Raw genomic sequence first — 24,910 nt, 5'->3', positions numbered from 1 at the left:
TGCAGTCTCGAACTTGAAAAGATATACACACAGAAAATTATGATAACAAAGAATAATATTAAAATAAAAATAGAGTATAATGGAGAATTGATCCATGGGTATCTGGGGCTCTAGGAGGGCTGTTTTTTGAGGTAGATGTTCAGCATAGCATCCAGTGCCACTACTCAAAACACCAAGTTTCAAAACAGTCGGACCAGGGGGTCCATTTCTATGAGACTTCAAAGAAAGAGCCCTTATCCTTCATTGTTTCAAATGGAAGGAAGTCTTTTAAACAATGTGCAGTCACTTTAAATGCGATTGCCAGAACTCCCTTCAGAGTTCAATTGTGCTTGTCACAACTTTGCTTCTGGCTCCACCCCAAGGTCCTGGCTCTACCCCCCAAATCTCCAGATATTTCTTGAGTCAGACTTGGGATCCCTACCCCTGCATGAATAGTTGGGAAAAAGCCACTTTTGCAATTTCTTTAATTTTGAAATCATTACTTACTATCAGCAGTGCAGAGATTTGAGTAGTATTTGAAGCAACAGCGGTTTATCTCAGTCAGCTCTGTGGGAAGTAAGGTCAGAGCGTGGGAAACATGAAGTAATGAATGAAGCAGGCAGCCAGCAGTGGGCTCCTGACTTCAGGCAATTGAGGAGACACTTAACTGCTTCCGGAATGATATGAAAAGAATAAGGACGTTTTTTTGAAGAGACTTTACTACTATGGAGATAGAGGGAGGCTTCTTTGATGTAATGCTAGTTGGATATTGCTTAGTTTTTTTTATGACTGTGTCATAGCTACAGGATTGGGTTGGGAGGGCAGACTAGACTGCCATGGTGCCCCATCCACAAGTCGCAGAAGCCTCCTGTCAAGAAATTGAGCGTTTCATCAACCATGTGTGCAAGTGTTTGACTACATTATTACCTGGAAAATGACAATACCCAAGTTCTAACTGTTTGTGTGGGTTGCTGTCAGCTTAAGTAAGCCTAGAGACCATGTTCTTAATGGTGAACACTTGTAAAATAGTAAACACTTGTGAACTGTCAGTTCCAACTGATAGGAGGCCATCTGATTTGACAGGTATTTGACAGACGATCTACATGGGCCCAGCTAAATTGGTTATTTTGTACCAATGATTGGCTGCACAATTCTAGCACTTTGACAGCCAGTCAGGGATATAAGTGGATTAGTAAAATATCAAAACTCTTTTTTTCCCAAGTATTTCTTTTTTTATTATTCCATTTAGTCTGTTACAACAAATATTTGTAGCTATATACATTTCGATCTCTCCCTCCCTCCCTCCCTCCCTTTACTCTTAGTTTTTCACCCCAGCCATGGGCGCAAAGTCTTAATCTTCCACTGAATGTCTTTTCTTCCTTATTTCAATATCCAATCTAGGTAGGTCTTCCATCTGGTCTTAATTTCATTAGATTTCCCTTCCCATTTTATCTCTTTGTTGATTGATGCCACGATATCTGACTATAAATTCAAACAAATAGTTGTGCCAGATTTCTACTGTCCTATTTACTTTTGTCTTTCCAACCCAAAGCTATAACCGCCTTTCCCGCCAGTATCATAGCCTTAACTACATTTTGAATACTCCTATCCATTATCAGGTCTCCTATTGTACTTAACAACATTAGATTAAAATCTATAGTTAGTGTTATATTTCATACTTTTCTAATATTTCGATAGTTTCCTTCCAAAAGGTCTTTACTTCCGAACATTCCCACCACATATGTGCATACCAACCTTTAGAGAGTTTACAGTGCCAGCATAATGGACTTAACCCTGGAATCATGTTAGCTAGCTGTGCTGGTGTCTTATACCATTTTGTAAGGAATTTATATTCAAGTTCTTTAAATTTGGTTACTTTGATTTCTTCTGTTCCTTTCATAATTTTATCTGCCATCCTCTCTGATATCCGACCTTTATGGCTCCATTTCCTTTTGTAAGTATTCTGTTATTTTATCCTTATTTATTATCATCTTTCTATATATTTTCCCTACCAAACCCTTTTTCTGCTTTGCCATTTCTTTGTATATTACTTCCATTGGTGCATCTGTCCAGAGTTCTTCATTTTCGCTAATCGTTTTTACTGCCTTATATAGCCCAGCTATTTTTAACCAATAGTATTTAACTATCTCTTCTGTTACTTCCTGTAAGGGTTTAAGATTTCCACTTCTAAACATATCACCCACTCTGTGATAACCTTTAAGATTTAACATTTCCCACCAATTAATTTCTTGCACTTCCTCGTTAACAGTTTCGAGGGATGCCCATCTAGAAACGTTTCCTAACTAATAGGGTTGCCATTTCTTCCAAACGTCTAATGATGCTTTTCTAGGGCCTATTGTTAATGTTAAGTCTTTATTCGTAACTTTAGAAAAAATGCCTTATCTACCTATATTATTATTAGTTTCATTCTCAAAGTTAACCCACTTCTGAGTCCTTTCCTCACCTATTTCTAATAATGGTTTTAGTTGAAAAGCTTGATAATAATTGTTTAAGTCCAGGATTCCCCATCCAAATTCTGATTTATGACTATAAATTATTTTCTTACGGAACCTGCATTTTTTACTGTCAAATATCCACTCTTTTAATGCTCTGTTCCATTGTTCAATTTTATTTTTCATTGTTCCCAGAGGCAATGTTTGAAATAGGTATGTTAACTTCGGTACCAAAATCATTTTAGCACTCCTTATTCCAGATGATATCCCCGTTTTATTTTTCCATCTTTTCTTGTCTCTATTTTTTCCATATTTTATCATAATTATCCTTTATCATTTTATCAATATTTTTTTGCAAAACTATACCTAAATATTTAAATTTCTTAACCCCCAGTCCTATGTTCGTACTCCTATTTATCTCTTGCCTTTCTTCTCTATTTACATTAAAACATATGATTTCTGATTTTACCATGTTGACCCCTAGCCCTGAGCACTTTTCGAAGTCTTCTAGGATAATCTTAGAGTTTGTCATGATTACTATAATGTCATCTGCAAATAGATTGAGCTTCATTTCTTCGTTACCTATCCTGTAGCCCTCTATTCTTCCCGATTTTCTAATCTGTTCTGCTAATTGTTCTATTGCTATTATAAATAAGAGTGGAGATAGTGGGCAACCTTGTCTTACTCCTCCTTGTATGGGAAATGCTTGTGAATGTTCATTATTTACTCTTACTTTCGCTATTCCTCCTTTATAAATCTCCTGAGTTGCCTGTAAGAACCCTTTCCCTATCCCTATTTTCTTCAATATTTGCCATAAGTACTCATGAGAAAGAGTGTCAAAGGCTTTATAAGCATCCAGTTTTAGTAACCCTATTTTCTTCTGCTGACCATTGTAATAGGACATTGAGAATATTTCTAATGGGGTGTGCTATATTTCTACCTTTAATAAACTCATATTGATCCCCTTTTATGATTGTCAGAATGACTTTCTGTAGTCTATTTACCAATAAGAACATAAGAGAAGCCATGTTGGATCAGGCCAATGGCCCATCCAGTCCAACACTCTGTGTCACACAGTGGCAAAAATTTTATATATACACACACACTGTGGCTAATAGCCACTGATGGACCTCTGCTCCATATTTTTATCTAAACCCCTCTTGAAGGTGGCTATGCTTGTGGCCGCCACCACCTCCTGTTGGCAGTGAATTCCACATGTTAATCACCCTTTGGGTGAAGAAGTACTTCCTTTTATCCGTTTTAACCTGTCTGCTCAGCAATTTCATCGAATACCCACGAGTTCTTGTATTGTGAGAAAGGGAGAAAAGTACTTCTTTCTCTACTTTCTCCATCCCATGCATTATCTTGTAAACCTCTATCATGTCACCCCGCAGTCGACGTTTCTCCAAGCTAAAGAGTCCCAAGCGTTTCAACCTTTCTTCATAGGGAAAGTGCTCCAGCCCTTTAATCATTCTAGTTGCCCTTTTCTGGACTATAATATCCTTTTTGAGGTGCGGCGACCAGAACTGCACACAGTACTCCAAATGAGACCGCACCATCGATTTATACAGGGGCATTATGATACTGGCTGATTTGTTTTCAATTCCCTTCCTAATAATTCCCAGCATGGCGTTGGCCTTTTTTATTGCAATCGCACACTGTCTTGACATTTTCAGTGAGTTATCTACCACGACCCCAAGATCTCTCTCTTGGTCAGTCTCTGCCAGTTCACACCCCATCAACTTGTATTTGTAGCTGGGATTCTTGGCCCCAATGTGCATTACTTTGCACTTGGCCACATTGAACTGCATCTGCCACGTTGACGCCCACTCACCCAGCCTCAACAGATCCCTTTGGAGTTCCTCACAATCCTCTCTGGTTCTCACCACCCTGAACAATTTAGTGTCATCTGCAAACTTGGCCACTTCACTGCTCACTCCCAACTCTAAATCATTTATGAACAAGTTAAAGAGCATGGGACCCAGTACCGAGCCCTGCGGCACCCCACTGCTTACCGTCCTCCACTGCGAAGACTGCCCATTTATACTCACTCTCTGCTTCCTATTACTCAGCCAGTTTTTGATCCACAAGAGGACCTGTCCTTTTACCCCATGACTCTCAAGCTTTTTAAGGAGCCTTTGATGAGGAACTTTATCAAAAGCTTTCTGGAAGTCAAGGTAAACAACATTTATCGGGTCTCCTTTGTCCACATGTTTGTTCACCCCCTCAAAGAAATGTAACAGGTTAGTGAGGCAAGATCTTCCCTTGCAGAACCCATGCTGAGTCTTCCTCAATAACCCGTGTTGCCTACTCTGCTTACTCCCATGCCCTGCTCCTGCAGAAGATACTCTTGTGTCTGGGGCATTGCAGTTGGCTAAAATCAACAGAAGCAACCACCTGGTAACCAGAGGACTGTAAGAAGCTTGATGCTCTGTAGAAAACTTTGTGAGGAGAAAGCTGAAGGTTGGAACTCTTCACGGAAACTTGTGCAATTGCCTCAGTGCTTTCACTGTCCTGACTTGAACGGTATTGCTGAAAGAGAAACTGCAAGCAACTTTGAGAAGCTGCTAGCTGTAGCAAGTATTGGCTAGGATAGCTAGTAAGGTTTTTTGTTTCTTTGTTTCTTGTTTGTCTGTATACCTCTATGTTTTATTCTGTCTTGTAAATAAACTGCATCCTTCTTATATTTTAAGTGGAAGGAATTCTGGTCCTCCTTAGTCTAATTGGGTGAATTTGCACTAAATAGCAGACAAAGGGAGCCTTCTATTTTTATTAATGGGAATTTTTCTCTAAATTAGAAATTCTGGATACCTCACAGAAACATGATGTTTTGACACTTACCACCCTCTTCTCCCTTTATGCTTCCACCACCTTTATGATTCCACTGCCCCCTTATTTTTATTCACTGCCCCCCAATTCCACCCAAGGCTACTACCTCCCCCCTGGATTGTTCCAGCGCCCCCCAGGGGCAATATCGCCCACTTTGGGAAACACTGCTTTATGCTGATGACACTGTTTTACTTTCAAGAACTCCCTTAGGCTTCAGAAGAGCCTTGAAAGCTTTTGCTCAATATTGCCTGGAAAACAACCTAGAGGTAAATTACACTAAAACCAAAGTAATGTCCTTTGGCAAAAGAACACCCAGATTACACCATTGGTACTTAAATTCTATTCCCATTGAACAAGTTTCATGCTTTAAGTACCTGGGGATATTTCAAGCGAATGGAAGAAGAACCACCAATATAAACATGGTTACCTCATATGCTAAAAGGAGTGCTGGGGCTATTCTATTTGGCCAAAGGAGGTAAATGCGTGATTTCGGCCCTTAGATTGTTTAAGGCTAAATCCCTCTGCCAGCTAACATTTGGTCCCCAATCAATATTCCTACAAATTAGAAAAAACTGGAGTGTTCAATCAAAATTTTAAAGAACTGTCCTCCCCCAAGGGCATTCTGAACATATTAATTAGGATAGAAACTGGCATGATTACAGTAGAAGTGAGGCTTTGAATTTTGGCCATCCAGTTCTGGTTAAATGTATGTTTTTTCCTAAGGGCTTGATCAGTTTAATTCTGCACGATACCTTGGTCCCAAGATGGATTAGGGCCATCAAGGACAGAATTCATTATTATGGCCTTTCAAAACAATATTTCAGTTCTCTTACTTATGATAATGCTAGGGAGATAGTGAAACTGAGAATATTGGACATTGTCAGACAAAATTACCTTAATAGCACAACCAAATGGCAGGCTCTAACAGAACCAATCAACAGGGTGACCCTGATGCCCTACCTATACCACTTAACAAATAATGAATATAGGAGAACGTTTACTCTTATGGGGTGAGACATTCTCCCTTCAGTGGTGGTGGAGAAGAGGTACAAAAAAGTGCTGTTCCAAGAACGATGGTGTCCCTTCTGCAGTGGTGGTATTGAATCTATAGTCCATGTAATATTTGACTGTGAGGCTTATAATGATCATCGCAAAGTACTTCCATTTTCCATGGCCATACCTTTTACCAGTAGTCAAAAATTGCAACTTCTTAAGAATCTTCTTGATGATAAGAACCCTGAGGTTACATACAAATTAGCAAAATTTGACTGGCTTGCCACAAGAATAAGATAAACTCTAATAATTCTGTTAGGAAATGGCTAAATGCCTTTTGCCAGTCTGTTTGCTGTAACTGCCATGTTCTGTTATATTTGTAGTCTTACAACAGTATTTTATGCCTTTGTATGTACGATGTTATGGTCATTCAGTTTTAATTTTGTATGATTTTATTGTTTTAAATGCTGGCTTAGGCTGTGAATAAACAAAACTAAAACCAGAATCTGAGCATTTTCAAAATTTACAAATGAGTGTTTGGATCTTGAATATAATTTTCTAACCACATTCCCAATTACTTGTAAGTTAATCAGTTCAGATGTGGCTTCGTTAGTGGTTTTTTTAAAACCACCTAGAGCAGGGGTGTCAAACATGAGGCCTGGGCTCCTATCAGACCCCCAAGCAACTGGCTGTCATCTGCTTCCTTCTCCCTCTCTCTCTTGCTTCCTTCTGCATCACAGCTTGCTTTGGAAGGCTTGCTGAATGAGCTACAGAGCAAAGACTCTATTTTCTCCATTGGCTGAGACTCCTCCCTTAGGTAGGATGGGGGAAGGGAGAGCTTGCTTTGTCAGGCTCTCTCAATTGCACAGCAGAGCTACTGAGCCAAGCCTCTCTTCCTTCTATTGGCTGAGGATGGAAGGAAAGACCCTGAGCTTCCTTTGCCCAGTTCCCTGGATTGCATGGGAGAGATACAAAGAAAGCACCTTTAAGACGAATGAGTGCTAATGTTTTAAGCATGTTTTATATTAAGGTTTTTTTAAAAAATCTTTAATTGTGTTTGTCTGTATCCTTTACAAAGTTTATATCTCTGCTACTTAATTGTAAATAGGTACACACACAGCCTGGCCCACCATGGCTCGGCCCAGCAAGGTCACATTTATGTCAGATCTGGCCCTCATAACAGATGAGTTCAACACCCCTGACTTAGAGGATTGGCAGTGCTGCACTATATTATTAATATCCTGGTCAAAGAATACATATAGGATTCCTTTGCCCTTTATTAGACCACTGCATTCCTTTAAAAAATGTTAACTTGTTCTGCAATACAATGATTAGTGAAGATAAGTTTATTTCCAAAAGAACACTCAAATCTGCAACATCATCCCCCCCCCCCCCACACACATACCTGGTTAATGCACACAAAAGCTCATACCTTGAATAAAACTATGTTAGCTTTAATTGGATCTGAAGAAGTGTGTGTGCATACTTTGAATAAAACAGTGTTGGTCTTAAAGGTTCCACTGGATTCTAATTTTGTTCTGTTGCTTCAGTCCAACATGGTTACCCACCAGGGCACACCTGGTTAGTTCGCCTGGGTTTTGCTTGATGATGTTTGTTCTGTCTGACTGTACTAATGCATGACTTCTTCAACCATTACATATGGGTGTGGGGGGGGGATTAATTGCCAGGAAGGGCTAATTAGAGTAAAGCCCTTCCTGCCAACTACCCCCCCCCCCAATATTTAATAGTTAAGGAAGTCTTGTTTCAGTGTATCAAAAGAAGTGTGCATGCACACAGAAGAATTTAATTTTGTTTGTCCTAAAGGTGGCACAGGACTTAAGCTGTTGTTTCAGACCAACATGGTCACCCATCTGAATATGTATTAATGTGTGTTTTTATTTTACAGCATTTGGAGGGGACCAAATGTGAATTGTGTGGACAGTACTGGATACACTCCGTTGCACCATGCTTCTTTGAACGGCCACAAGTAAGTTGGGTCTCTTGGGCTGCCCATAGGTGAAGGACTCCCCTGCCCATCCTCTTCATATCAAGGTTCATAGCGTAGCCAGGCTCCCCATCCCTTTTAGATACAAATTCCTGGGGAGCTGGATTAGCCAGCTTCAGAAAAAGCAGTCTTGTGGCACTTCTTCCTGTTTCGCACTCCAGGGATCATTTGAATTTTTTTCATGTTTCCCATTCTTCTAGCAGAATGATTGCACTGATAAGACTGATAAGACATATAAAACTGTATCTCTCCTGTGGTGTCTCCATCCATCCCTCTACCTTCACTTTGAGCTGGAGAAACACTTAGGTGTTGTGGAGGGGGAGCTGCTGCTTATCTTACTGAGTTGCCTGCAGTGGTATTTTTGTTATGTAACAAATGGGAACCTGTAAAGAACTTGTGAGGCTGGGGAGCAGTGGTGATGGGGTGGGCAGGAAGTCTGGCAGCAATGTGGGGGGGCAGCATTGGCAATAGTGGAGGCATGTGTGACAACAAGGAGTCTGGGAGCTGAAGTGAGACAGGCAGCTGCAGAGGCTGGGAGCTGAAGTGGGCCAGGCTGTGGTAGTACCACTGGTCAGTGGTGAAGGAGAGGTGAGGTGGAAGTGCTGTGAGTCCTGCATTGATGGAGGAGAACAGCGCTGAACAGTGCTCTTGAAATGGGGGGTGGGGCAGTTTAAATTCCCTAATGTACTTTTTCAGTGTTCCCAGATTTTTCAGCAAACCTGCAGAGTCAAGTTTGCAGGAAAATGTGCTTTGTATCAGTGTGGCCTTGACTACAGATATAGAGATCTGCAGATTGGGCCACACTTGATTGTGAGAATGTAAAATGTGTGCAACTTCTTCAAAAAGAAAATTGGGGCAGAACCTATGCACCATAATTTCAAATCACTTTTGATGCAATGCAACTAAGCTACATATTTTTGAGTTCCCAGCTGCTTATGTTCACTGTAATGAATGAGCCCCCAGCCTTACAGATAAACTGAAGAAGTTGTTCAAATGTGGTTTGAGAGATTGTCAGCAATTTGTACAGCATTATTCTAAGCACATGTACTTACAAACTGCTGCCAGTTCTTCAGCAGGATTTCCCTCCAATCATTGTACTTTAGTTTGGAGCCTTGTTCACTGTGAGAAGAAAGTAGTTTCCATCTTAGCTAATTTTTCTCTCAGCTGTATCAAATGCACATAAGCATTTGAATCTGAAAGTGTTCTGAGGACTGTAAGAATGTATTCAGCCTCATTGTTTTATGAAAGTGTACTCTAGGCATTTTGGATCTTTATATTAACTTATCATGTTCTTTCCAGTCCAGACTTAAACTCAGTGTCCTTTTTCCTATTTTCCAGAGATGTAGTGGAAGTTCTGTTGAGGAATGATGCATTAACAAATGTGGCTGACTGCAAAGGCTGTTATCCTCTTCATTTGGCAGCTTGGAAGGGAGATGCTGAGATAGTGAAACTGCTAATACACCAGGGACCATCTCACACTAAAGTGAATGAGCAGGTCTGCATATTTTCTTTTTATGATAGTTCATGCTGGAATAAATTTTGTTAGTCTCTAAAGTGCCATTTGACGTCTGTTTTACTGCTACAAATAAACACAGTCACCTATCTGGCGAGAGAGTGAATCCAGCACCAATTATTCTGGTTTATTTTGGACTTTTTGCTTGAATAAAATTAAATGTTAAGATGCCATATCAAAGTGGAAAAAATAATCTATCTTGAAAGCTCACCTTTTAATCTTCTTTGGGCATGTTTTCCAGCACTTGTGTCCAGCATGTGACAGTCATTAAAATGCAGCATTAGTTTATTGATGATTAACTTATTAAAGAGTTGTGCGTTCATTAAAGTAAGAGAAAATAAGTAATTGCTTCTGCTGTTTAACAGCATGCTCTGTTACTTACATACATTTGTGTTATAGCATTTGTTTTACTTGGTGACAAACAGTCCAAATGAAATCCTCATATTAGTCAATTTATTTTGCATGCTTCAGATATCATAATAAACCTCTTTTTGTGACATTCATGAAAGTAGCTTATTCTCATGTTTGTGAGCCCCTGGATCCAATCTCCTAACCCCCATTTCCACTTATGTGCAGAGTGTGAGCGAAAGCTTCCTGGTTTGGGGCTTTGATTTTGCCATGGTCCGAATGGAGGCATCTGTACACATTAGAATTTGTTTCTTTTCCCAAAGCTGGGGTGCTAATTTTTCCAGTCTAGCATTGTGTGTTGTGGGGAAAACATAAACTTTAGTTTGCACAGGCCTCTGTACTGGATGTCTTATCAAATTGAAACCCTCAGTGACCCTTGATGTACTGGGGGTGGGTGGGACACAAGAACAAGTTGCATTCATGCCCATTATGGACAAACAGAGGTTTATGGTGACATCTGAATGCAGGTTTTAATTTAGACCACCACAGAGGGTAGCTTCCCCCCCCCCCCCTCTATTTTGTTTCTTGTATGAAGCATTGGCCTTCTGGGTAATAATTGGCAATGTGTTTTTAAGGGTTCTTCAAATTATTATTTTCCCTCATTAAACAAGGCACTGTTGAAAGAAAAAAAAAAAAGCCTCGGAAGACTGGGGAGTATTCTGGCCAGGTTGTGTTACAGTGATCTGGCTGAACTCCGCCTGTTCTGTGGATGGGATGTGTTTATTCAGTGGAGGAGAGACAAAATCATGAACTAAGTGTTCCTGTATGTTTTGTAGCTTACCACTTAACAGCGACTACTTTATGTTATGTGTGCTGGAATGTTGCCAGTTTGGGGGAAGATCAGCTTAATGTTGAAGTTCAGAACAAATTAAAGCTCAATTTCTGTGTTCAGTCCATGACTGTGTAGCTTAACATCTGTGTTATCAAGTAGTTCAAAGAAGCTTTTCCAGATAGTCTATTCTAGGAACAAATTTGCTAATTGAAAAGTGCTGTTCTACTGCTAATTAGTAATATTCTTCATATTGAAATGGCCAGATGTTCATATTAAAATGGTCTTTGATTATATTGTTTGCAACTCTTATTCTGAAATTTGAGCTCTACTTATTGCACTCTCAAGTGCAGCTGTGAGCATTCAGTTTGTTCTGGCAGACAGTGTTTAAGTTTTACAGAATTGTTTACCAGTGCTCCGGAAGGGGCCGTATGAAAGTGGATGGCTTTGTGGTCTCTGGTTAGCATGAGGTCAAATGTAGAGAAAAATATTACTGAAAAATAGCAAATAATAAATTATTCAGTTTTTATGTGCATATTGTCCTTAAAACTGTACACAGTATGCTTATATTGTCTGCTGGTATGGCCAGCATAATTAATGGCTTTCATTGGAATGAAACATTGTCATGTTCTGTCATTCCTCTCCTTCAGAGTCACCCACTGCTTTGCTACTGTATCTCGCCCATTTCATCATCACGTTTTCTTTTCCTCTCCTTTTTGTAGAATGCTCTTGAGATCAAAGAATTCAAAAAGTACGGCCCCTTTGACCCCTATATCAATGCCAAGGTGTGTACTTTGCTGTTAGGATTTTACATCATTCCAAACTATGTTTTGTACAGTCAGTTGGCTGATAATGTCTGTTCAGGGGCGGGAGGATGAGGTCTGTAATATGCAGTCACTTCATAGTCGAAATTGTTTTAAATCACCTTTAAAACATCACCTGCTTGATGGAATTCTATTTTAGTGGGTTCCTCCTTTGAGTTGCTATATTAAATATACTGGTCAGTTCTCACTGGATGCGGGATTTCAGACTGTTTAGAGATACTGTTTCACAACTACTAGGGAACTATTATCACTCTGCTTGGCTAAACCAGTGCACGTATTAGCTGTAGAGCTCCCCTTAGCCAAATGCAGTGGTAGAATACAGTCTAAAATTTATGCAGTAAAAACACTTTTCCAAGCCATTTGAACTAGATATAATCTAAAATAACTTGTTAACTGACCAAGGACAGCAATCTCTCCCTGTACGTACATGTATATGTTTATTGTGTGTGTGTGTGTGCATATGTTCCTCATCCTTTCTGTTTTGACATCAAATCATTGCTTTGTCTTAGTCTTGCTTGTGTTATTCACTTTGTTTCTAGCAATTATTTCTTGATAACTGAGTGATTCACCAGAGTTCAGTGTTTGCTGAAGGGTGTCAGAGGTCACTCACTGTATTGTCTAGTATTATATTTGAAACATTTTAAAATCAATTCATTGTTGTGGTCAACTCACACAATAAGTTATATGCAAAAATATAATGTTTGTTTTATATTGCAGGATTACTTCAGCCAGTGTAAATGACTGGGGAAGGCAATGGCAAACCACACAGTAAAAAGTCTGCCATGAAAACGTTGTGAAAGCAACGTCACCCCAGAGTCGGAAACGACTGATGCTTGCACAGGGGATTACCTTTACCTTTTTACTTCAGCCAATATGTTGAGCCTACTAAAATCTTACTGTTTGACATGTGTGAATTTAAACAGGTACACAAAATCCAATCTAGACATTAACTGGAAGGAGGTTAATTTTAATCTAAACCTGTCCCTATTCCAGGAAATACTCCAGGAAATACTTTAATGTAATATGACCCTATTTTGTGCGACAGGTAGGTAACTGAGAGCAGGGCCAAAACTATCATTGAACTGGTTCAGAGTCTAAGGGGATTCAAAACTGCTGTCCAGGCTAGCCCGCTCTCATCAAATATTGGAAGTTAAGCAGGGCTGGCCCTGTCTAGTGGGAGACTTCTGAGGAATTCCAGTGTCATGATGCAGAGGCAGGCAATGGCAAACCACTTCTGAACATCTCTTGCCTTGAAAACCCCATGGGATTGCCATATTCAGCTGTGACTTGATGGTACTTTCTACCACCTAAGCTGCTATACTTCTCTCAAACAGCCTCCTATGCCTTATGGCAAACTGCTTCAAAAGTTGTGCCATGTGATTGGTCAAATGACTGTAATAAAGAATGAATGAACAAATGAATGCTTCAAAAGTGGTTCATAATGTCCCCATTTTCTGCTCAATAGTTTGAAATTGGGCTAGTACCACCTTTTATGAGCCTAAGTTGCTCTTTGGAGTCTGGCTATAGTGCCCAGATTTTTCCAGAAACAATGGCTAGTAATTAGTGGACAAAGTAGAAGGAAATACCTATGATATTGAGAGTCACAAATATTTATAACTTGCCATAAAAATGTTAATACTTGACCTACTGTGGAGTATTTATAATGCCTGACCTCAGATGCGTGATTTTTATATAGAAAGGCAGATTTAAACTCAATGACTCTGCTCTAACTACAGTTAGTTCTTGACTAACTTAATCCACAATGACTTTTTTGCTCTCTCCTACACTTCCTTCTTGAGATAAGGGGTTTGACATAGGTATATTATCAAGCATGGCCATGGGCAGACATGAGTTCTGCTGGAAATCAGCCATGTGCCTCTAGAAAGTTCACAAACAGGATATCACCAGCTGTTTATTTATTTCATTTATTGACTTATATCCTGCCCTTCCCTCAAAAGCAGGCTCTGGGCTTTTTATGTCCAGAGGCATACCACCTGAGGGCATATAGATTTCATTTAGCTGCTGTGGTTGATAGCAGTTAGGCCTATCCTGTATGAATTTGTGTGCCTTCTCCAGCCACCTAAATTAGTGGCTGGTGATCAGTGTATTTTCACTAGTGCAGTTTCATAAATTAGTTATATGTTGTGCATAATTATACTGAAGTCAGTCTTCAATTTACTGTTAGTTTGGTCAAATTACTTCAAATTTTGGTATTATGAGTAAACAATTAGTATCTAGAAATGTTTTTGTATGTATCTTTTCCACACATTCTTGTCTGATTAAATACAAATTTTCAGATAGAGAAGATGGAATGACAAAAAAACTTCAAGTCAAAAGTAGTGCTGACGGCAGGATTTCCTCAGTTCCTTTAAGCAAGTTTCTTTGTTTAGAAGAACAAAGGAATTCCTGTTCTGTATATACCAGAGCCATTCTCTGATACTCACTCTGTGGTTGTGGAGAACCACATTTACAATTACCATCCACCAAAAGAGCAATGTGCCTCAGAGAGGCTCTCAACTTACCCATTCCTCTGGAAGCAGCTGTTTCAAAGTGTGAATTGCTTGCCAGCCAAAAGTCCCATCAGGTAACAGCCTTGCCCACTATTTTGAAACATGGATCAGGTGCCATATTGGGAACAGTGCTCAGAAGAGCCACAGCTGGCATGTTGAAGAACTATGCAACAACAGTGTGATGAACAGAAAAGTTTCATCCAGTAAAAATTGAAGAAAAGAAAAGAAAAGGGAGAAAGAGAGAGAAAGAGAAAAGGGGGGAAAGGAAAGGACGTAAGAACATAAGCCATGTTGGATCAGGCCAGTGGACCATCCAGTCCAAAATTCTCTCACACAATGCCCCAAAAGCACCAAAACGTCCACCAGTGGGGCCAGGGCACTAGAAGCCCTCTCACTGTTGCTTCTCCTCCGCTCCAGCACCAAGAATACAGACAGAGTATCACTTGCAGGGAAAGAAAGGAAGGAAGGAAGGGAGGGAGAGAGAGAAAGGGGGAGAGAGAGAGAGAGAGAGAACGGGAGAGAGAGAGAAAGAGGGAGAGAGAGAGAGAGGGAGAGAGAGAGAGAAAGAGGGAGGGGGTCAAAGGGAAAAAAAAGCCTTACCATCAGATGACCCCAGCCAGCAACAATTCTGCCCATGGGTCGTTTGGTAAAAAAAAAAAAATAGCTACTGGAATGCCCACTCTCTGCTCCTCCTGGCTGAAAAAACATCCCCCCCCCCTTTGCTGCCCAGACCTCGTGGGGAAATCTCCCCAAAAGAACATACTGCAAGGCACATTGAAGCTCATACCTTGAAGAACACTTCATGGGTCTAACATGCCAGTGGACTCCAGCTTTTCTCTCAAACACTGGGAGGGTGGGGGAGAAGGAAGGAGAGGCAGCCCAGCTCCCCTCTTCACAACACAGAGATGGGGGATGGAAGGAAGGAAAACAGAGCTCAGGCTTTGCTGCCTGTGTCAGTCTTCAAGGCTAGCTTTTCACTGCCCATGCTTTGCTGGGGTAAAAAATATTTTGCTGGGGCAGGGCTAGCTTTGGCTTTTCTTGTGACCCAGTATTGAGGCTTTCGTGGCCCGGTACCAGGTCGCGACCCTGCTAATGGGAAGCACCGCACTAGAGGTTTGCAGGCTTAACTGATATAAATATAAACAGGCAGATTTTTTGAATTCACAGGAACTTTGGACAGGCAGGCAGTGCCTACTGGACACTAGGAACGTTTATGCAGGCATGATGGTATAGCCTACTCAAATAATAAAAATAATAAAATTCACTCTTTGCCACTTACACTGAGGACTCCTGATTTGTGCCAGATCAGTTCTCCCTCACAGACATACACACTAGCATACATGATCCTGACCTTCTGAGTGCTGTTTCCAGCCCCTCACTCCTGTGTGACCCACCCAGTTAGATTCCTAGTCTGTATCTTGGGATTTTCTTCTAGCCACCAGAATCCAGTCCTCCTTTCTGAGTGTTTGAGTGTTCTCAGTTTACTAGGAGTCTACCCTGTTGTACTGACAGATCTTCTGAGAGAGTTCCTCACAGAAGGTGCCTGTTCTGACTGCAAACTCTCTCACAAATAGAAGCTTATTTCAGTTCTGTCTCCTCAAAGAACTTAGTCCCCCTGGCTATTCTCAGATTCTTCCAGTTGCTTCAACAACAACTGATCAGCCTAAGTACACAGTCTTCACTCCTAACTGTTCAGTACTCAAGCTCTAACTGCAACTGAACAGAATCTCAAATCCTGAGGCGTTTTACTTCCCTCCAAGCATCTCTCAATACGCTACATTTCCATTACCATAGCTGCGGTTCAGCCAATCGTTGCAAAATTGTTCCCCAGCTTCCAGGCTAACTTGCCTGAATCCATCACAGGCAGCTTCATGTGTTAGACTTCTACCACTATAAACATTCCTTTAGATGCTCCAAGACTGACTTTCACTATACTGGAAGATCTTATTGGGTTCTGTGAAGGCTGAACATTCAGTACACACTAACTTTGGAGAGCGTGAGCATATAGTGCTGGGCTCTTTTAACATGAACTTAAACTTGGGCAATCTTAAAGGAACAGTAACATAAATCCAGGAGGGCAGCTACTATAAGCGTTACGTATTGTATATAGTGAATGTTGTTACATTAATTTGTATTGTGGCATGATAATGCATTACATCATTGAGCATATTTATGAATATACCTACTGTCAATAAGAGTAGTTTTCTTCAGTGATATTGTACTTTTTTCCAAACTTGTTAAATTACTGGGGATCATTAACTGAGGTTGCTTTGTGAGAAGACAGAGTTTGAGGGTGAATGAGTGCTTGTAGCCTTCTGGAAAAGGGTGTTTTAGTCTGGCTCTGTAGCTCAGTGAGCAAGGTCTGTTTGCCTGGGGCTGACTGCAGGTCCCACCCTCGGCTGTTACTGCTGGGAGGTGGGGACTGTGGGCCTCTGAACTGTAAGGCTCCTCCTAGACAGAGGCACAATCCAAATGGTGAGAGTTAAAGGGTTCTTGGCCTGTGGTTCTTAGCCTTGGGATCATGCCTGAGGACCCTGCATCACTCTAAATACCTTTAAAGCACTAACCACAGTTATGAAGGTAAAAAGCCAGCAGGGCAGTGGGTGCAATCCAGGGAACAGGTTCTTTCCCTTGAGACTCAGTTTGCCAGCTTGCAGAAGCTGAGGCAGAGAGAGAGGTTTGGGGAAGAGACCCTCAGGGGCTTACCAGAACAGTCCCACTCACGTGCTGGCAACTCTTCTGCTATTGTGGAAATTGAGAGTCTTGAGGTCAGAGGGCAGTCTGAGGAGGAAGGATGTGATCCCTTAGAAGAGACTCTTTGGGTGACGGACCAATATCCTCTTGTACCAAGGATATCTCTGGGGAGCTAGGGGAGGTGGGGTTTTGGTAGTGGGTGATTTGACATTAGGAATGTAGAGAGTGGGGTGATTTGCATGCCTGGTGTGAAGGTTGTGGACATTACACACTGTCTAAGTTGATAGGTAGTGCTGGGGAGGAATCAGCAGTCATGGTGCATGTCGGTACCAGTGACATTGGAAAATGTAGCCATGTGGTCCTGAAGGAGAAATTTAGGTTACTAGGCAGAAAGTTAAAGAACATGATCTCAAAGGTAGCATTCTCAGAAGTGCGCTGATTCCATGCACAGGGGCAGCGAGACAGGCACAGATCAGGGGTCTCATTGCATGGACGAGAAGATAGTACTGGAAAAAGGGTTTACATTTATTGGGCACTGGGGAACTTTCTGGGACAAGCCAAGCCTGTACAAAAGAGATAGGCTTCACTTGAACCAAAAGGGAACCAGGCTGGCGACTAGTTTCAAAAAGGTGTCAGAGCAGCTTTTAAAGTAATCCCAGGGGAAAGCCAACAGGAGCTGAGGAGACTCCAGTTTGGAACAAGAAGAGATTGGATTTATACCTCAACCTTCACTCAGTCTGAGTGGTTTACAATCTCCATTCCCTTCACCTCCTCACAACAGACACCCTGTGAGGTAGGTGGGAATGAGAGAGCTCTTTTGAGAACTGCTCTTGAGAGAACTTCTGAGTGTCCCAAGATCCCTCAGGAGGTGCATGTGAAGGAGTGGGGAATCCCGGTTCTCCCAGATTAGAATCTCCACTCTTAACCACTATACCAAACTGACTCTTGACAAGTCAGTCCAAAGGGATGATTTTGTAAACACTCCGGGTAGTATTGATAGAAGCATAATACAATTTGGGAGTGAGGGCATGATGGAGACTGAGGGCCATGTGTGGTGACTAAGGGGCCAAGGGAGGCAAGAGTTACTGGAGAGGGGAAAACACATTATAGATATGCCAATGCTGGGAGTCTTCAAGCCAAGATGAAGAGCTAGAGTGCTTGGTATTCAGTAACAACTTAGATATAGTGGATATCTCAGAAATATGGTGGAATGGGAAAATCTATAGGATACAGTCATTCCTAGGTATGCATTAAATAAATGAATCATTTATTAGGTTTAATAACCTATAAGCCATATACCCATAAAATTTGAGTTTAAATTACAGTAAAACAAACATTACCAAATTTACTATACAGTCATGGCAAAAGTCTCAGTCTTGTAGGGTTAGAAAAGGGTGAAAATTACAATAACCATTTCATCAGAAATTTTTCTCTCCCTGTTTTAAATTTAGGGCAATGAAAAAGGATGTGTGCAAGAGAATCTACAGTCTTTAGTGGGCAGTCACAGAAACACTGAGTTGCAGGGATACCCAGGATACAGCCCTTCATCTGCGCAGTAGGAAGTGCATTACAATGGGCCATCATATATGCTCTTCTTAACTTGGAGATAATCAACATATATTGATGGAACAGTTGTTCAAATTTTGCTGAGAATTGGATCACTAGATGAATTGGCGAGGATATCCTCTTAGTATCAGTTAAAATTGTTTTCCAGTCTTGATCTGTAAGCTTCTGGGTACATGCCATTCTATTTTTCGGTGCTAATTTTGCAGTTGCTCGTAAGACTAATTGCTTGAGTCTGGTGTCCAGTTCATCTTCCCAGTTCTGCCAGTAGCGCTCCTTTACTAGTTGTTAGCTGTTAACAGTCTATATTTATAGTAGATGACATCTTTCCAAATAAACATTGAGATCTGCAGTAAACCCAGTTCTAGACGAATCACAGCAGAAGCTACAGATGGTGACAAGCACAGGATTTTCCAGAAAAAAGTTTGTTGAATTCTTTCAAGTTGATTTATTGGTCCAATGAACCAAATTTGTGCACTATGGAAGGATTGTGGTTTGATATACTTTCAGCAGGGCTGGAATGTATTGAACTCCTTTCATATAGAAAAACTTTTTAAGAGCTAACAAAGCTAAATCAATTTTTTCTTTAAGTTAGTTTATATGTACTATCCATTTCAGATTTGATTGGAATACTATTCCCAAATATTTAAATTCATTTACTTGTTGAAAGGTGTACAGACCTATTTTCCATTCCTTGCATGATCTATTTGTTGTTTTGTTGAACACTAGACTTTCTCTTCAGATCTAGGTATAAACTCTATAGGCAGGATGGGGAGAAAAGGGTTGGTGGTAATATTGTGTTGTACATCAAAGAGGACATAGAATCAAATGTTAGAAAACATCAGGGGAATTAACTCTCCAACAAAAACAATATGGGTTGAAATACTGGGCCATAAAGGTTACTTAAAAGTGGAGGTGTAGTATTGCCCACCTGATCAAACTCTTTAGGCTGATCTTGAGTTGAAGAAGGAAATAAGGGAGGTGACTAAAGCAGATAATGTTGTTATACTGAGAGTCTTCAATTACTCTCACATTAATTGGGTAAACATGTGATTGAGTCATGCTGTAGAAGTGAGATTCCTAGACATTATAAATCACTATGCATTGGAACAATTGGTCACAGAGCCAACCAGAGGGGTGGTGATTTTGAATTTGGTTCTGATCGGGTCTCAAGACCTTGTGTGAGATGTAGAGGTTGTTACACCAGTTGGGAACAGTAACCACAATGTTATTAAGTTCAGCATTCAGGTAAATGGAAAGTTACGCCTAAAGTCCAAAGCAGTAACATTTGATTTCAAAAGAGGGAATTTTACAAAAATGAGGGGAATAGTGAAAAGAAAGCTGAAAGGGAAGCACAAAATATCAAATCCATAGAGGATGCTTGGAAGCTATTTAAAGCTACACTAATTGAAGCTCAAATAGAACGCATTCCACGGGTGAGGAAAGGCATTGACAAATCTAAAAGAAGGCCTGCATAGTTAACAATGCAATTCAAGGAAGCTATAAAAAGTAAAGAGGCATCTTTTAAAAAGTGGAAAGTCTGTCCCAAAGAGTTGAACATGAGAAACCAAGGCTGTGGCAAAAGAAATAAAAATTAATAATCATTGGATTGGGAAACAAAAATGTAATATAATCTGCCTGCAAGAAGTACACATTAAACAAATGGATTACAAATTTTTATGGAACAAACAATTTGGTACGGAATTTTGTTCATTGGCCAAGGAGAAAAAAAGGGGTGGTGTTTTTTTATATCAAACAAGAACTAGACCCATTGATTTTTAAAGATGGTGATGGCAGATATATTGCGGTGGAAGTGATGCTGAATTACAAAAAAACTTTGTTATTGGGATTGTATGCCCCAAATGGAGCAAAAGACTCTTTTTTTAAAGACATTATGCAACAATTAGACCAAGTGGCATATGAGCAAATTATGATAATGGGAGATTTTAATGGAACAGTTAAAAATATTTTGGACAGATCTGGGGGGAAAAAATAATGAAGGGAAACTACCAAAGTCATTTTTTGATTTGGTAAAACAAGAGATTCTGGAAGACATATGAAGGGAATTTAACCCCAAAGAACATGACTATACTTTCTTTTCAGCAAGGCATAATTCTTTCTCGAGAATTGATATGTTATGGATTACAAAAGATCTTGGACTTTTAACAAAGAAAATAGAGATTCTTCCTAAAATAGGGGCAGACCACAATCCAATAATGTGGTCTGCAAAACCTGCAAAAAAGACCCTAAGATGGCAGATAAATGAAGATTTGCTTCAGAAGCAGGAGGTAGTGGTGTCTCTGGAAAAGGAGACTAAATTCTTCTTTCAAATAAATGAAAAAGAGGACACTCAATTTCAAATTGTGTGGGATGCTTATAAAGCGGTAATGAGGGGCATCTTAATTACACTGAACAATAAAGATAAAAGAGCCAAAAGCAAATGATGGACATTCAGAAAGAAATTAGAAAAAAGGAGAAAGAGCTTAAAAAGTGACCTGGGAAAAAGAAAATTATAAGGGAGATTACAACATTACAAAGCCAATTGAGACATTTGTTGAATAAAGAAGTGGAATGGAACTTAAAAAGACTTCAACAGAAATCTTTTGAAGGAGCGAATAAACCTGAAAAATATTTGGCCTGGCAAATGAAAAAAAAAAAAGGGAGGAAAAGACATTGTTGATCAGGTAGGAATTAAAAGAGAATTTTATAAATATTATGCCAAGCTATTTAAAAGTCAAAAGGTGGATAGAAAAAAAAACTGATGCATATCTACAGAAAATTAAAATAAATCCCTTAACAGAAAATATGGAGAAGGTATTAAACGAACAAATTGAAAAAGGAGAAATAGAGGTGGCAATTAATTCAGTGAAATTAGGGAAAGCACCCGGTCCAGATGGCTTTACTGCAAAATTTTATAAAATCCTCGCAGAGGCGCTATTACCAAAACTTCAGAAATTGATGAATATTATAAGAATAGATGGGAAAATCCCTAACTCATGGAAAAAAGCAGTAATTTCATTGATACCGAAAGAAGACAGAGACGCTACGAATGTAAAAAACTACAGACCAGTTTCATTACTTAACAATAATTATAAAATATACGCCAGAATTTTAGCGGAACGCTTTAAACAGCATTTGAATAATTTTATTAAAGAAGAGCAAGCAGGATTTCTTCCCAGGAGGCAAATTAGAGATAATATCAGAACAGTTATAGACATTATTGAATATTATGAGAAACATCCTGAAAAAGAAATAGCATTATTTTTTGCAGACGCAGAGAAAGCATTTGATAATGTGCATTGGAACTTTAAGTTTGCAGTGATGGAGAAACTGAGATTGGGAAAAGGCTTTATAAGAATGTTGAAGGCGATATATACTGAACAACATGCAAGGCTCTGTGCAAATGCAGATTTGATGGGAAAAATGATAATTAGTAAAGGAACAAGACAAGGTTGCCCTCTATCTCCATTGATATTTATAATTTTAGAGGTTTTGCTAATGCAAATTCAAGAAGTCAAAGAGATAGAAGTACTGAAGGTGAAAGGTTTTTCTTATAAACACAGAGCGTTTGCAGATGCTGTAATGTTTATAAATGAAAATCCCACTCATGTAACGCCATTGTTGCTTCGTAAGATACACTCTCTCTCTCTCTCTCGGCTTGACTTCGCGAACGAAGATTTAAGAAGGGCGTAGTAGTCCACGTCTGCTGCAGGCTCGCTGGTGGCTGACAAGACCAATGCGGGACAGGCAGATCCGGCCACAGTGGCTGCAGGGAAAAGTCTGATTTGGGGTTGGTGCTGTAGCAGTGCGATTCTTCCTCAATCTCCTTTTGTCCTCAAGACCAGCTATGCGTGCGTTCTCAAAGGAAGAGACAGCCTGGTGGATGGTGTGCCTCCGTGCTTTGCGATCTGAGGCTAGGTCAGACCACTGGTGATGGTTGATGCGACAGGGATTTCTTCAAGGAGTCCTTGTACCTCTTCTTTGGTGCCCCTCTATTTCGATGGCCGGTGGAAAGTTCGCCATACAGAGCAATCTTGGGAAGGCGGTGGTTTTCCATCCTAGAAATATGCCCTGCCCAGCGCAGCTGCGTCTTCAACAGCAGTGCCTCGATGCTTGTAACCTCCGCCCTCTTGAGGACTTCAGTGTTAGTCACAAAGTCACTCCAGTGGATGTTGAGGATGGTGCGAAGGCAGCGCTGATGAAAGCGCTCAAGGAGTCGCAGGTGATGATGGTATAAAACCCACGATTCGGAGCCGTAGTTGATGGTTGTCATCACAACCGCTTTCTAAACATTGATCATTGTGCCTTTTTTCAGATGCTTGTTGCTCCACACTCTTTTGTGCAGTCGGCCAAATGCACGGTTTGCCTTTGCCAGCCTGTTGTCAATCTCCTTGTCGATCTTGGCATCTGAGGAGATGATGCACCCCAGGTAGCTGAACTGCTGGACTGTCTTCAGAACTGATTCACCCACAGTGATGCAGGGAGGGTGATAATCTTCCTGGGGTGCAGGCTGGTGGAGAACTTCTGTCTTCTTCAGACTAACTTCTAGGTCGAATAGCTTGGCAGCCTCTGCAAAGCAGGACGTCATATGCTACAGAGCTGATACCGAGTGGGAGACGAGTGCAGCATCATCAGCAAACAGTAGCTCTCGGATAAGTTTTTCCATTGTCTTGGAGTGAGCCTTTAGTCGCCTCAGGTTGAACAGGCTGCCATCGGTGCGATAGCGGATGTAGACACCATCGTCATCATCTAGATCTACTGCGGCTCTTTGAAGCATCATGCTAAAGAAGATCGTAAAGAGAGTTGGCGCGAGAACGCAGCCTTGCTTTACACCTGTGCCTATTGGAAAGGGCTCCGAGAGGTCGTTGCAGTGGCTGACTTGGCCTCGCTGGTCTTCATGTAGCTGGATGATCATGCTGAGGAACCTTGGAGGACATCCTAAACGTTCCAAGATTTGCCACAAGCCTTTCCTGCTAACGGTATCGAAAGCTTTGGTAAGGTCGACAAAAGTCACATATAGACCTTTGTTCTGTTCCCTGCATTTCTCTTGGAGCTGCCTGAGAACAAATACCATGTCGGTGGTGCTCCTGTTAGCTCTGAAGCCGCACTGGCTCTCTGGGAGGAGTTCTTCTGCAATGGCGGGCACCAGTCTGTTCAGGAGTATTCTGGCAAGGATTTTGCCTGCGATGGAGAGCAGGGTTATCCCCCGGTAGTTGGAGCAGTCTGACTTTTCCCCTTTGTTCTTGTGTAGAGTGATGATGATTGCATCGCGAAAGTCCTGTGGTAGTTTGCCTTGTTCCCAGCAGGTGACAAGTACTTTGTGAAGTGTGCTATGTAGTACTGTGCCCCCATGCTTCCAGATCTCTGGTGGGATTCCATCAACTCCCGCTGCCTTGCCACTTTTCAGTTGCTTGATGGCTTTAACAGTCTCTTCTAGGGTGGGGATCTCATCCAACTCTGTTTTCACTGGTTGAAGTGGGGTGAGGTGGATTGCTGAATCTTGAACTACGCGGTTGGCACTGAAGAGAACCTGAAAATACTCCGACCACCAGTTCAGTATGGATGCCTTGTCTGTGAGGAGCACTTGGCCGTCTGCACTACATAAGGGACTCTGAGCCTGATATGATGGGCCATATACTGCTTTCAGGGCTTCGTAGAACCCTCTTAAATCACCAGTGTCTGCACACAGCTGGGTTCTCTCTGCAAGCTTGGTCCACCACTCGTTCTGAATGTCTCGAAGCTTGCACTGGAGGTTGCTACATGCAGCGCGAAAGATTGCTTTTTTCCCGGGACAGGAGGGCTGAGCAAGATGTGCTTGGTAGGCGAATCTCCTTTTCGCTAGTAATTCTTGGATCTCTTGATCTCGTCAAACCAGTCCTTGTTCTTCCTTGTGGAGAACCCGAGGACTTCTTCAGAGATCAACAGGATGGTAGTTTTTAGGTGTTCCCAGAGTGCTTCTGGAGACGGGTCTGTGGGGCAACTGAGGTCCTCAATTCTTGACTGGAGTTTTGCCTGGAAGGCAGCTTTAACTTCGGCTGACTGAAGGCTGCCAACCTGAAGCTTCCTCCGAGGGATACCTCCTCTCCTGGGTGTGGGTTTAAAGTGAAGACGGAGATTGCAGCGTAGAAGACGATGATCCGTATGACATTCCGCACTGGGCATTACTCGGGTGTGTAAGACATCTCGAAGGTCTCTCTGGTGCACCAGAATGTAGTCGATAAGGTGCCAGTGCTTGGACCGTGGGTGCATCCAGGTTGTCTTCAGGCTGTTCTTCTGCTGAAAGATAGTGTTGGTGATGGTGAGCTGGTGCTCCGTGCAGAATTCTAGCAGGAGGCGCCCGTTATCATTGCAGTTGCCAATGCCGTGTTTG

General features: G+C 41.1%; 1 protein-coding gene across 12 annotated transcripts in view; it reads left to right on the top strand.

The window, feature by feature from the left end:
- Window positions 1–24,910, top strand: part of ANKS1A (ankyrin repeat and sterile alpha motif domain containing 1A) — a 247,923-nt gene that overhangs the window by 57,598 nt on the left and 165,415 nt on the right. For 9 of the 12 annotated variants that reach the window (XM_060231468.1, XM_060231463.1, XM_060231461.1 and 6 more), the window contains exons 2-4: window positions 8,161–8,241; window positions 9,598–9,754; window positions 11,672–11,734. In XM_060231468.1, the coding sequence (XP_060087451.1) occupies window positions 8,161–8,241; window positions 9,598–9,754; window positions 11,672–11,734 (301 nt within the window). The remainder of the gene's footprint in view (window positions 1–8,160; window positions 8,242–9,597; window positions 9,755–11,671; window positions 11,735–24,910) is intronic. The other 3 variants (XM_060231472.1, XM_060231471.1, XM_060231464.1) reach the window with 1 other exon arrangement.

This window comes from Heteronotia binoei, chromosome 2, assembly GCF_032191835.1.
Source record: "Heteronotia binoei isolate CCM8104 ecotype False Entrance Well chromosome 2, APGP_CSIRO_Hbin_v1, whole genome shotgun sequence".
Taxonomy (NCBI): domain Eukaryota; kingdom Metazoa; phylum Chordata; class Lepidosauria; order Squamata; family Gekkonidae; genus Heteronotia; species Heteronotia binoei.
This window is presented reverse-complemented; position numbering and strand designations above follow the sequence as displayed.